A 16,591-nucleotide genomic window follows, 5' to 3' on the forward strand; every position below is an offset into this window, starting at 1 on the left:
GATGATCCCATTAAACTGCAGTCCTCAATAGATTCAAGCATTATTCTGTTCGCCGTTTTATTTAAAAGCCCACTAATTTCCTTCCTGCCTCTCCCCTCAGGTGTGAACTGCGAGGTCAACATAGAGGAGTGTGCATCAAGCCCGTGTGAGAACCATGGTACCTGTGTGGACGGAGTCAACAGCTACACCTGCCTGTGTGCCGCTCCGTACTCAGGTAACAATACCATCCGCTCTACGGTACTACCCAGGACACATTCCCTCTGGTGGAGCTGACGTTGATTGTATCATGGGCATTTTGGATATGAACAATCTTGTGTCCACAGGAAAGCACTGTGAGGAGGAGTTGGTTCCCTGTGCGTCTCATCCATGTGAGCGGGGAGGTGTGTGTCAGCCAACCCCAGACTACACCTTTTACACCTGTAGATGTCCCAGCGGCTGGCAAGGTGGGTATTCACACAGAGGGAAAAGGTGTGTGTTGGGGAGATTTTCTACCGTGATGTTCATTCAAATGGGATGTTTGAATAGGCCCCCGTTGCACTGAGGATGTGGATGAGTGCAGGAAGAACCCGTGTCAGAACAGGGCCCGTTGCATCAACAGCCAGGGCAGCTACGTGTGCAAGTGTCAGCCAGGCTACAGCGGCCTCAACTGCCAGACCAACATCGATGACTGCTCCCCCAGTGAGTTATCACCCAGCTCTTGTGCACACTCCCACGGATAGCCCAGGCATACTCACATTACATATTGTGTATATTCTCTATGAGCATCTTGTGCACTGTACTCCTCTCTGGAGCTAATGTGTCAATCTTCACAAACAGCTTCTATTGTGGGTCTGTTGAACTTCTTGTCTGTCTCTCTCTCTCTCTCTCAGACCCGTGTCTGAACGGCGGTTCCTGTGTGGATGGAGTGGGAGGGTTCTCCTGTGACTGCCGGCCAGGGTTTGATGGGGAGCGCTGTGAGGCAGAGATGGATGAGTGTGCCAGTCAGCCGTGCCGGAACGGAGCCATGTGCCGTGATTACGTCAACAGCTTCGTCTGCGAGTGCCGTCCAGGCTTCGACGGAATCCTATGTGAACACAACATCCCAGAATGCACTGAGAGGTGGGTTACAAAGGACTGTAACTGCAGTCACTGTGTTAAAGTGTTTGCAGTTGATTCACTCAAAATTATTCTTCAACGAGTTTTCCTTTTTGATATGTGGCTACATGTGGACTGGGACGCATTTAGAAAAAAGTATTGAAAATTGATTTCGGTTGCAAAACGCTAAGACTTCTATCATGGGTGACCACATATCTTTCTTTCTCGCTCTCTCTCTCCCTCTCCCTCTATTTCCCTCAGTTCTTGTCTGAATAACGGGACCTGTGTTGACGACATCAACACCTTCTCGTGTCGTTGTCGTCCTGGTTTCTACGGGACCTTCTGTCAGTATGAGCAGAATGAGTGTGACTCTCAACCCTGTAAGAACGGAGGGACCTGTACAGACGGCCTGGGCTCCTACCGCTGCACCTGCCCTGTGGGCTACAATGGACAGAACTGCCAGGTAGAGAGAGAGTGTGTAAAATGGCGTTGAACTAAAAATGACGTAAAAAAAAAAGGTATCTGACTATAACATCTCTCTTTGTCTGGTTCTTCATATGAAAATCAACACTTAACATTTCCTACTCCATTTGTCCCATTGCAGAACTTTGTGAACTTGTGTAGCCAGCCACTGTGCAGGAACGGAGGGTCCTGTTCCCAGTCACAGACCACCTGGTCATGTCACTGTCCTGTGGGCTGGACTGGTCTGTACTGTGACGTCCCCAACATGTCCTGTCAGGACTATGCTGCTCGGAATGGTGAGCATTCCATGTCTCTACAATCCACTGTGTTTTATTCAGTCACCTCTCTCAGGTAACGGTCAAATAGCCCACAGTCAGTCAAAGGGATAGTTCAGGATTTTGGCAATGAGGCCCATTATCTACTTCCCTAGAGTCAGATTAACCATTTTTATGTATCTGTGTCCACTATGAAGGAAGTTAAAGGTAGTTTTACGAGCCAGTGCTAACTAGCGATGACTTGTTATCAACTTCCTTCAAACTGCATGCAGATACATAAAAATGGTCTCCACGAGTTCATCAGACTTTGGGGAAGTAGATAAACAGCCTCATTGCCAAAATACCAAACTATCCCTTTAATCAAATTACATGTTTATAAAGACAGATGGATGAATATAAAGAACATGACGATATAGAGGTATTTATAAACTGGGTGGTTCGAGCCCTGAATACTGATTGGCTGACAGCCGTGGTATATTTAAGCAATAAAGCATTAAGAGGTGTGGTATATGGCCAATATACCACGGCTAAGGGCTGTTCTTATGCACGACGCATCGCAGAGTGCCTGGACACAGCTCTTAGCCGTGGTATATTGGCCATATATCACAAACCCCCGAGGAGCCTTATTGCTATTATAAACTGGTTACCAACGTAATTACAGCAGTAAAACTAAATATTTTGTCAAACCCCTGGTATAAACTGGGTGGTTTGAGCCCTGAATGCTGGTTGGCTGGAAGCCGTGGTATATGAGACCGTATACCAGGGGTATGACAAAACATTTATTTTTACTGCTCTAATTACGTTGGAAATCAGTTTATAATAGCAATAAGGCACCTTGGGGTATATTGCCAAAATACCACGGCTAAGGGCTGTGTCCAGGCACTCCACGTTGCGTCGTGCTTATGAACCGTCCTTAGCTGTGATATATTGGCCATATACCACACCTCCTCGGGCCATATTGCTTAAGTAAACCATGCTGATTATGGCTAATATGTTGTGTGTGTGTGTGTCTCTGTCAGGTATCCCAGTGGAGATGGTGTGTAAGCACATGGGTCGCTGTGTGAACGTCGGTAATGCCCACCAGTGTCAGTGCCAGCCTGGCTACACAGGCAGCTACTGTGACAAGACTGTGGATGAGTGCCAGTCCAACCCCTGCCGCAACGGAGCCACCTGCATGGATTACCAGGGCACATATGAGTGTATGGTAAGTTTTTTGTGTGTGTGTGTGTGTGTGTGTGTGTGTGTGTGTGTGTGTGCGTGCGTGCGTGCGTGCGTGCGTGCGTGTGTGCGTGCGTGCGCATCTAACAAGGTGTCTCTGCTCCAGTGCAAGGCTGGCTACCAGGGGGTGAACTGTGAGTATGACGTGGATGAGTGTCACTCTAACCCTTGTCGTCATGGAGGAACCTGCATCAACCTCATCAACCGCTTCTCCTGCGCCTGCCCGCCTGGTACACATGGTAAGCAGATACCAGAAGATTCTTTCTTCTTTCATCTATCTCTTTCGCTCTCTTGTTTTCTGGCCCATTGGTTTTACATAATGTACAACTACAACCCTGACCTCTCAACCGATGGTCTTTCCTCTCTCTTTCCTCTCTTTCCTCTCTCTTTCCTCTCTCTTTCCCCTCTCTCTTTCCTCTCTCTTTCCTCTCTTTCCTCTCTCTTTCCTCTCTCTTTCCTCTCTTTCCTCTCTTTCCTCTCTCTTTCCTCTCTCTTTCCCCTCTCTCTTTCCTCTCTTTCCTCTCTCTTTCCCCTCTCTCTTTCCTCTCTCTTTCCTCTCTTTCCTCTCTCTTTCCCCTCTCTCTTTCCTCTCTCTTTCCCCTCTCTCTTTCCTCTCTCTTTCCTCTCTTTCCTCTCTCTTTCCTCTCTTTCCTCTCTCTTTCCTCTCTTTCCTCTCTTTCCTCTCTCTTTCCTCTCTCTTTCCTCTCTCTTTCCTCTCTCTTTCCTCTCTTTCCTCTCTTTCCTCTCTCTTTCCCCTCTCTCTTTCCTCTCTTTCCTCTCTTTCCTCTCTTTCCTCTCTCTTTCCTCTCTCTTTCCCCTCTCTCTTTCCTCTCTTTCCTCTCTTTCCTCTCTCTTTCCCCTCTCTCTTTCCTCTCTCTTTCCCCTCTCTCTTTCCTCTCTCTTTCCTCTCTTTCCTCTCTCTTTCCTCTCTTTCCTCTCTCTTTCCTCACTTTCCTCTCTTTCCTCTCTCTTTCCTCTCTCTTTCCCCTCTCTCTTTCCTCTCTCTTTCCTCTCTTTCCTCTCTCTTCCCTTCTTTCCTCTCTTTCCTCTCTCTTTCCTCTCTCTTTCCCCTCTCTCTTTCCTCTCTCTTTCCTCTCTTTCCTCTCTCTTTCCCCTCTCTCTTTCCTCTCTCTTTCCTCTCTTTCCTCTCTCTTTCCTCTCTCTTTCCTCTCTTTCCCCTCTCTCTTTCCTCTCTTTCCTCTCTCTTTCCTCTCTTTCCCCTCTCTTTCCTCTCTTTCCTCTCTCTTTCCTCTCTCTTTCCTCTCTCTTTCCTCTCTTTCCCCTCTCTCTTTCCTCTCTTTCCTCTCTCTTTCCTCTCTCTTTCCTCTCTCTTTCCTCTCTCCTCTCTCTTTCCTCTCTCTTTCTCCTCTCTCTTTCCTCTCTTTCCCCTCTCTCTTTCCTCTCTTTCCTCTCTCTTTCCCCTCTCTCTTTCCTCTCTCTTTCCTCTCTTTCCTCTCTCTCCTCTTCCCCTCTGTAGGTGTTCAGTGTGAGGTGAACATGGACGACTGTGCTCCCAAGCCTGGCTCCTGGGGGCCTCGCTGTCTGAACGGGGGCCAGTGTGTGGATGGGGTGGGCCGCTACACCTGCTCCTGCCCCCCTGGCTTCGCTGGAGAGCACTGTGAGGGGGACGTCAATGAGTGTCTCTCTGGACCCTGTCACTCTCCTGGCAGCCTGGACTGTGTGCAGCTGGCCAACGACTACCAGTGCCGCTGTCGCCTGGGCTACACAGGTAGAGAACTACACCCCTCTGTATATGTTATAAGACACATCAACAACTGTTATCTAGCTTACCCCACACTCATGCTGTGTAACATGCCATCTGTCTCTTTTTTAGGACGCCTCTGTGAGTCCATGGTGGATCTGTGCCAGTCTAAGCCGTGCCATAACAGTGGCACCTGTTCCATGAACATGAGCTCAGTCCATGGATACACATGCACCTGTCAACCAGTAAGTCATGATAATGTTACTCTACCCTTTTACAATGTTGGTTTTCCAATTGCCAGACTGCTGTGTTTCTAAGTACTCCATGTACCAGCTTGCTGATCTTTATCTATTTCTTTGGCAGCCCCATTGATATTGCATTGTGCTGTATAACATTGTATTTACCTCAAATGTAGCTTTGGAGTGAGTGGCTGAGTGTCTATTCTTTCACTACTGGCTTGTTTTCCTAACTACTAACCATTCTCATCCTCCTTATTCTTACCTTTGCTTCAGAGGGTGAGACAACATAGTTCAGGTATGACTGAGAAACAGGAAGAGACCAAACATTCTCACAGGTTTTCTGACTAGTCAACTGCAGGAATGTATGTTATGAATGTAAAACCGAGTCCACAGGTGTCTGTCCAGCCAGTCAGTTCACATGTCTGACGCCTTCTCTGTCTAATTTCTTTACTCAGAGTTTCACTGGCTTCAACTGTGGAGAGGTAGAGGGCTACAACTGTGCCCAGCTGCGTTGTCAGAACGGCGGGCACTGCCAGGATTCTCAGGGTGGTCAACTGCACTGCCGTTGCCAGCCAGGCTTCAGTGGGTCGCGCTGCGAGACCGTCCACAGCTGCCAGAACCGGCCCTGTCTGAATGGAGGAACCTGTGTGAAGGACCCACACAACCCATACCAGTACAGCTGTCGCTGCCCAGCCCACTTCTCAGGCAGGCACTGTGAGAATGTCATCTTCGACCAGTCCCCCCGCACCCCCTCCTGCCCTTATGTAGAGTGTGAGCAGCGGTCCGGGGATAAGGTGTGTGACCCGCAGTGCAACAACCATGAGTGCCAGTGGGACGGAGGGGACTGTTCTCTACATTGGCGCCGGCCATGGGTCAACTGCACCGCCTCCGTGCCCTGCTGGGAGCTGTTCCGCAACGGCCGCTGTGACCACGAGTGTGACAACTCTGGCTGCCTCTTCGACAGTTTTGAGTGTCAAGAGAGCACAAAGTCCTACTGCAAGTACGTACAAGAGTTGTTAACAACATAAACACATCAATACACATGTTTATTAGGTACACCCATCTAGTACCGGGTCAAACCCCCCTTTGCCTCCAGAACAGCTTGAATTCTTCAAGGGCATGGAAATGTTGCTCAATTGGTATCAAGGGACCTTAACGTGTGTCAGGAAAACATTCCCCAAACCATTACACCACCGCCACCAGCCTGTACTGTTGACACCAGGTGGGATCGGGCCATGGACTCATGCTGCTTACACCAAATCCTCACTCATCAGCCATCAATGCATGACGCAACAAGAACTGGGATTCATCGGACCAGGCAGTGTTTTTCCACTCCTCAATTGTCCAGTGTTGTTGATCACCCGTTTTGCCCATTCTAATGTTCAATCGAACAGTAACTGAATGCCTTGATGCCTGTCTGCTTTATATAACAAGCCACGGCCAAGTGACTCACTGTCTGAAGGAGCAAGCCATTATCGTGACCCTAATAAACTGGCCACTGAGTGTATATGTCTTATTAAGAGATTATTAAGATTATTACTAGAAAATGTATACAATAAATTCAGATTTAAATGCTTTTTAACCCATAGGAACTCCTAGAGTCTTCTAAATTCCCTAACCCCTCCCTCTCCCCTTTCCTATCTACAGGTATGATGACTACTGTGCAGACCACTATGCCAACAAGATCTGTGACAAGAGCTGTAACACAGAGGCATGTGGCTGGGATGGCCTGGACTGCTCTGAGGACACCCCTGCGAAGGTGGTTGACGGCACGCTGGTGATCGTAGTGTTACTGCAGCCTGAGGAGCTGCTGGGAGACGTGAGAGGCTTCCTGCGCTCCCTGGGAACCCTGCTGCACACCAACCTCCGTGTCAAGATGGACGCCCAGCAGAAACTCATGGTGTATCCTTACTATGGCCTGGAGCACGACAACGCCATTGAAGGACAGTCTGCTACAATGAAACGTAGAGGCAAACGGGAGCTGGACAAGGAGGTTATCGGGTAAGGAGATGTCTTTATCCTGACTGTCTCTCTCTCTTTCACTGCTAGATAAGATTAAGTGTGTATAGTCCTCCGTGTTGTGAAGTAAGCCTAACCAAAGTTGTGTTTGTTGCAGGTCTAAGGTTTACCTGGAGATTGATAACCGAGAGTGTGCTGAGAGCTCCATGGACTGTTTCTCCAGCACAGAGCTGGCTGCATCCTTCATCGCTGCAGAGTACCTGAAGTCTGCACTGCCCTACCCTGTTGTCTCTGTCGACAGTAAGTCCCTCTCCTTTTTCCCATTGTGACACCTCTAAACCACCCTAATGGTAATGTTACATCAGCACACACTTCATTATCTTTGATTATAGACCTTATTAAACTCACTTATCATGTTCTTTGGTAAAAATTGACACTTTGCTCCATTACTCATGCTCTGAATGCAGAGCCCATTTCAGATAACGTCACCTAGTTAAGAGTTCCATGTCTCCTCCTCCAGGTGACCATATGGACCCCAAGAAGCCCCCCGTCATGCTGTACCTGGCTGTGGGAGCAGCTGTCATCATCCTGCTCATCCTGGTGCTGGGTGTGCTGGCCGCCAAGAGGAAACGCAAACACGGCATCCTCTGGCTCCCCGATGGCTTCCTGGCCAAGAAAGATGACAAGAGGAGAGAGCCCCTGGGCCAGGACGACTTCGGCATGAAGTGAGTGCAGAAAAGACAGAGGTTGCGTCCGAAATGGCACCCTATTCCCTGTACAGTGCACTACTTTTGACCAGAGCCTGCGTATGGTCTATATATACATTGCATTCGAAAAGTATTCAGACCCTTTGACTTTTTCCACATTCTGTTACTTTACAGCCTTATTTTAAAATGTATTAAATTAGTTTTTTTCCTCATCATTCTACACACAATACCCCATAATGACAAAGCAAAAACGTTTTTTTCTTCTTTTTTTGTACATTTAGCATATTTGTATATATTTAAAAAAATGAAATCACATTTACATAAGTATTCAGACCCTTCACTTCATTGAAGCACCTTTGGCAGCGATTACAGCCTCGAGTCTTCTTGGGTGTGACGCTACAAGCTTAGCATACTTGTATTTGGGGAATTTCTCCCATTCTTCTCTGCAGATCATCTCTGTCAGGTTGGATGGGGAACATTGCTGCACAGCTATTTTCAGGTCTTTCCAGAGATGTTCGATCGGGTCCGGGCTCTGGTTGGACCACTCAATGACATTCAGAGACTTGTCCTGAAGCCACTCCTGCGTTGTTTTCGTTGTGTGCTTAGGGTTGTTAAAAATGTTTATTGAACCTTTATTTTACTAGGCAAGTCAGTTAAGAATAAATTCTTATTTACATTGACGGCCTACGAAAAGGCCTGATGGATGGTGAACCTTTTCCCTAGTCTGAGGTCCTGAGCGCTCTGGAGCAGGTTTTCATCAAGGATCTCTCTGTACTTTACGCCGTTCGTCTTTCCCTTGATCCTTACTAGTCTCCCTGCCTCTGAAAAACATCCCCATAGCATTATGCCAGGTTTCAACCAGACGTGACGCTTCAAATAGTTAAATCTTGGTTTCATCAGACCAGAGAATCTTGGTTCTCATGGTCTGAGAGTCCTTTAGGTGCCTTTTGGCAAAACTCCAAGCGGACTTTCATGTGCCTTTTACTGAGGAGTGGCTGGCCACTCTACCATAAAGGCCTGATTGATGGTGTGCTGCAGAGATGGTTGTCCTTCTGGAAGGTTCTCCCATCTCCACAGAGGAACCCTGGAGCTCTGTCAGAGTGACCATCGGGTGCTAGGTCACCTCCCTAACCAAGGCCCTTCTCCCACGATTGCTCAGTTTGGCTGGGCGGCCAGCTCTAGGAAGGTTCTTGGTGGTTCCAAACTTCTTCCATTTAAGAATGATGGAGGCCACTGTGTTCTTGGGGACCTTCAATACTGCAGACATTTTTTGGTACCCTTCCCCAGATCTGTCCCTCGACACAATCCTGTCTCGGAGATCTACGGACAATACCTTCGACCTCATGGCTTGGTTTTTGATTTGACATGCACTGTCAACTGTGGGACCTTATATAGACAGGTGTGTGCCTTTCCTATCATGTCCAATCAATTGAATTTACCACAGGTGGACTCCAATCAAGTTGTAGAAACATCTCAAGGATGATCAATGGAAACAGGATGCACCTGATCTCAATTTCAAGTCTCATAGTAAAGGGTCTGAATACTTATTTAAATAAGGTATTCCTGTTTTGGTTTTGTGTAACAGTGTAGGTTCCGTCCCTCTCTTCGCTTTGTCATTATGGGGTATTGTGTGTAGATTGATGAGGATAATTATTATTTTTTAAATCCATTTTAGAATAAGGCTGTAATGTAACAAAATGTGGAAAAAGTCAAGGGGTCTGAATACTTTCCGAATGCACTGTATATACTGAACGAAATATAAACGCAACATACAACAATTTCAAAGATTTTACTGAGGTACAGTTCATATAAAGAAATCCGTCAATTGAAATAAATTCATTAGGCCCTAATCTATTGATTTCACATGACTCTGAATACAGATATGTATCTGTTGGTCACAGATACCCTTTAAAAGAAAGTAGGGGTGTGGATCAGAAAACTAGTCAGTATCTGGTGTGACCACCATTTGCCTCATGCAGCGTGACACATAGAGTGTAGAGTTGATCGGGCTGATGATTGTGGCCCGTGGAATGTTGACCTACTGCACTTCAATGGCTGTGCTAAGTTTCTGGATATTGGCGGGAACTGAAACAGGCTGTCGGTCACGTCAATCCAGAGCATCCCAAACATGCACATTGGGTGACATCTCTGGTGTGTACGCAGGCCATGGAAGAGCTGGGACATTTTCAGCTTACAGGAATTGTGTACAGATCCTTGTGACATAGGTCTGTGTATTATCATGGTGAAACATGAGGTGATGGCGGTGGATGAATGGCACAACAATGGTCCTCAGGATCTCATCACGGTTTCTCTGTGCATTCAAATTGCCATCAATAAAATGCAAACATGTTCGATGTCCATAACTTTTATTTCAGCTCATGAAACATGGGACCAGCAACTTCACATGTTGTGCTTTTTTTGTTTATATTAAATTCCGGCACTATACTGGGAATGAAGACAAATAGTGTACCTCTATAGTGTACAGTACCATACTCTAGTATGTTCAAACTGGTACTGAACTGAGAAAAATGTTTGACCAATGTACCATAATGTAGAGCCTCATTCTCCTGATCCACACCCTGTCCTCTTCTTCCTCTCCTCCCTGCAGGAACTTCAAGACCCAGGATGGAGGGATGATGGACGGAGGCCAGAGATGGATGGAAGAGGAGGCTCCGCCCAAGAAACCAAGGGTGAGAATGAGAAAGGAGAGAGACATTTTGGGTCAGAAGGCTCACCAGTTGCATACCAGCATGATGTATTTAGTTAGTATCTAAACATCTCCTCTCCCCCAGACTGAGGACAAGCCCCTGCTGCCACTGGGTGTGGATGGAGGAGTGGACCGACGGGAGTGGACTTTACAACACCACAAGGCTGCTGACATCTCTCTCACTCCACCACAGGCTGATCTGGAAGCAGACTGCCTTGATGTCAATGTCAAAGGACCAGGTAGAGTTTAAGGTTGATTAGGATTGTTGTCAATCAAGTATAAGGATACCTGACTGATTGCCCATGGTGTAACTGTATCATTTTTTACTCTGAACCAAATTGAAAAATTCTCTTCCAGATGGCTTTACCCCCCTGATGCTGGCTTCTCTACGAAACGGAGGGGCGTCTGATTGCGGCCTGCAGGCAGAGGAGGAAGAGGAGAGTGGGGGAGATGAGCCGGGACCCAACGTCATCTCAGACCTCATCAACCAGGGTGCAACACTCATGGCCCAGACAGATCGCACCGGGGAGACGGCACTCCACCTGGCTGCTCGCTACGCCCGGGCCGATGCCGCCAAAAGGCTGCTGGATGCCGGGGCAGATGCCAATGCTCACGACAACATGGGTCGCACACCTCTCCACGCTGCTGTGGCAGCCGATGCCCAGGGAGTGTTCCAGGTAAGAGGCTTGAAAGACACTCTTATTAGAGCTGTTGATTAACTAGTGCTGGTACTGTGCTCACATGGGCAAAGGTTGAAAAATCATATTAAGCTTATTGAGTTAACACTCTGTTCCCTTCTCAGATCCTGATCCGTAACCGGGCCACCGAGTTGGATGCCAGGATGAACGATGGCACCACACCTCTGATCCTGGCTGCCAGGCTGGCTGTGGAGGGCATGGTGGAGGAACTGGTCCACTGCCACGCGGACATCAATGCTGTCGATGACCACGGTGAGCCCTGGCATTGTTTTTACATGTATATTGTATATCAAGGGTCTCCAACAGGTTGATCGTGAGCTACCAGTAGCTCGCAGCCGACCTATGAGTAGCTCGGGAAAAAAATCTGAAAGTGCATGGAATTTTTCATGTGCTCCACCGCAAACTATCATTAACAAATCTCACAAGTATCAGACACCGCAAGGTCTCAGCTACTATCTAATCAATGCAACACTGACATTATCCCACCCCTGGTTAGCCACTATTGGCTTAAATAGCCAAATCTAACACAATATCTGCCAATTAATTTCCAGCAACATTGCCCCAGTCTGTCTGTGTGTTGTGTGCTTTTGTCTATCACTCCGTGTGTAGCCAGTTGATGTGACAACTGTCTTGTGTGTTGACCGGAATACTTTCCCCAAATCCTCCTCAATTAAAAGTTAACTGCAAAGTAGGCATACCAGGCTTAAGTATATATTTTGTATCTATTGTTATTTGCTAACTTTGCCATGAAATTAGCATCGGCAGTACAGAACCATCGCTAGACCGGCACATTAGATGGAACATTCCTCACTCGTTAGATGCGCAATTAAAGGGCAAATAAACAAAAAAAATCAAATGTGTTAGTTTTCTTCCAGACCCCAAAAACGTGTCTTCTGGTGTGATTTAAGCATTGACATGGACTCAGAACATCCAATTTCATTGTTTCTCTATGAACAATTGTAATTTTGAGTGAAAAACTAACTAAATCTAAAACCAGGAAAAATAAAACTGAGAACATAATTTGGGAAAATATGAAACTGCATTTGGGGAAAAAATAACAGATTTTATAGGGCCCCCTTAGAGTTGTTTATGAACCATTATTTTACCAGGTATATTGTCAGAAAACATAGTGCACTACTTTCTATTGTACACTAAGGACCTGGAGAAGAGAAGAATGTGCCAAATTGAAAGCTTAAAAAAAATGTTGCTCTCATGCTAGAAAAGGTTGGAGAGACCCCTGTATGTTTTTACATTATTTTATACAGTTAATCACATTGGGATGAGAGACTTGTCGTAAACTGAGACTAACTGTTCAGTAATACAGTACATAGGAAATATTGTTTTAGACATTTTCTCACTGAGTGGTGCCATACGGAGCAAGAAATAGGGAAACAAATAGGAATGGAGTCCAATTACCATTATAGTACGATTAGAGCTGGGTCTTTAGTTTGCGTTGTGGTTTTGTCATTTGCATTTCCGTCATGCTATTGCTCAAGAACCATAACAGAGCAATTTGCATATTTGTCTCAATGACCAGTATTCTTCTCTCTCTCTCTCTCTCTCTCTCTCTCTCTCTCTCTCTCTCTCTCTCTCTCAGGTAAGTCTGCTCTGCACTGGGCAGCTGCTGTGAACAATGTGGAGGCCACCCTAGTGCTGCTGAAGAATGGAGCCAACAGAGACATGCAGGACAACAAGGTTTGTATTTCACATCCCCGTCTTGTTTTGCACGAGTTTTCCTACCTCAAAAGTAGCTTTTATGTCAAGCTATATCCCATATTCTATCACTTTAGTATAATTTTTTATTAGCTTTGTACATTTACATGTCTTCATGGGTTGTTTTGCCTGTTGTGTTCCTCCAGGAGGAGACCCCATTGTTCCTGGCAGCCAGAGAGGGTAGTTTTGAGGCGGCCCAGGTTCTGCTGGACCACTACTCTAATAGGGACATCACAGACCACCTGGACCGGCTTCCCCGTGACACGGCACAGGAGCGCATGCACCACGACATTGTACGTCTGCTCGATCAGTACAACCTGGTCCACAGCCCTCACAATGGCCCCAACCACATGGGCGGAGGAGTGGGACACTCCCTGGTCTGTGGGGGCAACGGAGCGGGCTACATCGGCATGCGGGCCGGGCCCCAGGGCAAGAAGAGCAGGCGGGGCGGGGGGAAGGTTGGAGGTCCGGGCGGGGGTACAGCCAAAGAGCTGAAAGACATGAAGGCTAAGCGGAGGAAGAAGCCAACAGGAGGAGAAGGGCCTGCAGTGGGAGCTGTTGGAGGAGCCAGTGGCAACGGCACTAAAGCTGCAGGAGGGCTGTCAGAGAGCTCAGTCACCATGTCTCCTGTGGACTCCCTGGAGTCTCCACACTCGTACACAGGAGATGCTGCCGTGGCATCTAACACAGCCAACTCTCCTCCTCTCCTGAGCAGCCCCTCCTCTAGGCCCCTGCTGCCTCCCGTCAGCCACATGCTGGGCCAACAGCAGAGCTGGCTGGGTTTGAAGCATGGATACGGCAGCCACATGTTCAGCCTCCTCCCCCAGCAGATGGGTAACGGCCATTCTGGTATGTCCCAGCACCATGGCCAAGGCCTGCTCACCCCCATGAATGTCACCATGAGCCGCGAGCAACTGCCTCCCATCGTTACCTTCCAGATGATGGCACCGGGGGGCGGGCAGGCCCTGCTGAAGCAACCCCAGCCTGGGCAGGTGCAGTCACAGGGGCAAAACCAGGGCCAGCCCCGCTCTCAGCAGGGCCCTACTCACCTGCACTGCACCCAGGGCATGATGTACCAGATGCCCGGTGTGGGCCTCCAGCACAGCCTGTCCCACAGCCTCCCCCACTCTCACGGCCTGGCCCACAGCCACGGCATGGTGCATGACGGCCAGTCCCGCCAGCAGCTCCCTCCATATCAGGCTATCCAGAGCCCCGTGGATAAGTACCCCACCCCTCCCTCTCAGCACAGCTACGCCACCGCTGGCTCTGAGGGCACCACCCCGGGGCACCCGGCTCACCCGCCCAGCGAGCACCCGTACCTCACCCCCTCCCCCGAGTCCCCTGACCCCTGGTCCTCCTCCTCCCCCCACTCCAACTCAGACTGGTCTGACGTCACCACCAGCCCCACTCCCCTGGGGAACCCCAATGCACTGCCGCCTCCCCGCCACACACATATTCCGGAGCAGCCGCAGTCCCAGCAGACGCAACAGAACCCCCAGCAGCCTCAGCATGGCAACATGCAGGTGTTTGTATAGATGAGGACTCTCTTAAAGCACCCAACTCTTAAAAATGTTGTTGATCTTTGTAGTTAAACTACAACACTTAAACTCTTATCCGTCACTTCTTTCATAATTTGTTTTTGTCTTATCTCTGGTTACAGTAATCACTTTTACACTTCATTGTTACATGCTTTTCTTCCATTTTACACTTAAAGATAGAGTGTGTAGTCTGGTTTGAGCATTGCTAACTAAAACCAAAAACTGTTTGAGTACCTTGGACAGTTTCAAAGTGACTGATCATCAGAAATCAAACAAGGAACCAGAGCCAAACAGTGATCATGTCATGTAAGGAAAATGGACTGTTCAAGAAGGCACTAAGACAGAATCGACATTGGATATTCTTCATTTGGCTTAATCGGCTTCTTTTTGTCATCCCTTTTGGGCCGTTTCTTTTGGCTGAGCCTTATTTTAGACATTTTTGATGAACATATTTGCTCATTTTAACATTTGATCGTTTTCATTCACTTTGTTTTATGTAGACCTGCCAATGACATACTAATGTTTCATTGAAAATTAACTCTACTTTTTATATGATGGGTCCGTTCACTTATGTTAAGTTGTGTTCTTTAAGCAAAAACTTAGGATTTGTATTCTGGAATGTTTCTTAGTAGGATGTGGTGAGGCTATTTTGAGGGGCTGTCGTCGTGTGGTTAGAAAGATACACACAAGCTAAAAACATATAGATACATCTCTTCAATGTTTGGTTCTAAGCTAAACTGTGGTGTAAATAGTTGTCATATAAGTCACTGTATTCTTTTTCATTCTTGCTTCTGTTACAGTGTAGCCTCTGTACTCCCCCACACCCTGGGAGGGATGTTAGTAAGTTGTGGCTGTGGTGTTTCTGTGTCAGGAGAATCTGTGTTACTGAAGAGTTTGAGATTTATGGTACGTTTATGGATACAAAAGAATATATGGTGACTGATGAAATACCAGATGAAAGAGAAGGGCATAATTGGATGTTGCACTATGTCTCTCGCTATAGATGGTCTTTCACCATAGGGGTTTCACTATGGTGTGTGCAATACAATGAATATGCTTTACACCACCAAGCCAACCACCTTAGTAAGTCCCCACTGTTAAAGAACAAGGTTTGACTATGATACCTGTTACTTTTAAAGCTGTTATTACTATTCTATTTTACATGAATATTGTTGTATATTATCACTTCCCTCAACAGTTTGACTGGTTCTGAAGTTGTACTTTTTTTGTTTGATATGGCAGTTGCTTTTCCCCCAAAATCATTTAATCACCATTTTGCTTAATTACAATCAGTGTATTGGTGCACCTTCTTTAATTGTTTTGTGATTCATAAGCCAAGTCTGAATATGTTTAAGATATTTGTTTTGTAATGAGTATTTTTGTTTTCGTAATGTTTCTCATATGAGCACAGCCTTATGTGACTACTCTGTGACTGCAGACAATCATTGATTGTTTCTATTTTGCACCGTTAAATGGAACATCAATGTCTCCAAGACCAAATTTACTTGTTAGCCAAAAACTCATTGCAAATCATTGTATATCCACAGCATTGTTCACAGTTTAAAGTGTTGATTGGAAATGTTGCATTTGGACATATTGTCTTATCAAAGTAGATTATTGTCACAATGTATTCTAGGTTCATGTATTTTGACAGAGCAAGATCCAAATACACACCCTCACACCTGACAAGGTGATTTGCAGTCAATCATTATGTCTGTTATGGTAAGGTATATTGTTTTGTGAAAAGTGCCTCTATGAGCAAACCACAAACCAAAGTCATTACCCGTTCCCCATCTCTGGCACTTAATATCCTCCACTACAAATTACTTCCAATGTGCTATCTCTGGGTCCAGGCCTTTTAGCTAATTGGACCATCAATCCACGTGATCAAATCAGCAGAGCTCCCGGAGCATGGTATTTACACTTAAATGCCTCATTATTCAAGGCAATTTTTTACAGGCTGTATATAAACTATTTTTGTATGTTTATTGTTCTTTATTTTTCTGTAAACCATATACATGTTATATGAATGAAGTAGTTTCCCCTCATGTTTGTATAATGTAGAAGGTGCCTGTTTATAAAGAACAAAACCTATCTAATTGAAATAAACCAAACAAATGATCAAGTGCATATTATATACATAAATAAAGTCAGACTTTTCAGATCCATCTGCCTATTGTGCATGTCATTCTTTCATGGTTTTTCACAGGAATTGTTTTAAGAAATGAAAACAAATAAAACGGTTTAATTACAACAAATTGTGCTCTGTATTACACTGAACAAATTCAGTGATAAAGCA

The 16,591-nt window shown here is 46.4% G+C and overlaps 1 protein-coding gene across 2 annotated transcripts in view; it reads left to right on the forward strand.

Annotated features, from left to right (window-relative positions):
- Window positions 1-16,460, forward strand: part of notch2 (notch receptor 2) — a 55,381-nt gene extending 38,921 nt beyond the window's left edge. For both annotated transcript variants that reach the window (XM_082956823.1, XM_014216483.3), the window contains exons 15-34: window positions 101-214; window positions 324-443; window positions 526-678; window positions 870-1,098; window positions 1,336-1,537; window positions 1,679-1,832; window positions 2,831-3,015; window positions 3,136-3,268; window positions 4,507-4,758; window positions 4,864-4,976; window positions 5,426-5,970; window positions 6,618-6,971; window positions 7,087-7,229; window positions 7,450-7,654; window positions 10,245-10,326; window positions 10,429-10,582; window positions 10,701-11,020; window positions 11,146-11,293; window positions 12,639-12,736; window positions 12,901-16,460. In XM_082956823.1, the coding sequence (XP_082812949.1) occupies window positions 101-214; window positions 324-443; window positions 526-678; window positions 870-1,098; window positions 1,336-1,537; window positions 1,679-1,832; window positions 2,831-3,015; window positions 3,136-3,268; window positions 4,507-4,758; window positions 4,864-4,976; window positions 5,426-5,970; window positions 6,618-6,971; window positions 7,087-7,229; window positions 7,450-7,654; window positions 10,245-10,326; window positions 10,429-10,582; window positions 10,701-11,020; window positions 11,146-11,293; window positions 12,639-12,736; window positions 12,901-14,289 (5,093 nt within the window). In that variant the 3' untranslated portion in view covers window positions 14,290-16,460. The remainder of the gene's footprint in view (window positions 1-100; window positions 215-323; window positions 444-525; window positions 679-869; window positions 1,099-1,335; window positions 1,538-1,678; window positions 1,833-2,830; window positions 3,016-3,135; window positions 3,269-4,506; window positions 4,759-4,863; window positions 4,977-5,425; window positions 5,971-6,617; window positions 6,972-7,086; window positions 7,230-7,449; window positions 7,655-10,244; window positions 10,327-10,428; window positions 10,583-10,700; window positions 11,021-11,145; window positions 11,294-12,638; window positions 12,737-12,900) is intronic.
- Window positions 16,461-16,591: the final 131 nt, after the last annotated feature.

This window comes from Salmo salar, chromosome 10 (assembly GCF_965601325.2).
Source record: "Salmo salar chromosome 10, fSalSal1, whole genome shotgun sequence".
Lineage (NCBI taxonomy): Eukaryota > Metazoa > Chordata > Actinopteri > Salmoniformes > Salmonidae > Salmo > Salmo salar.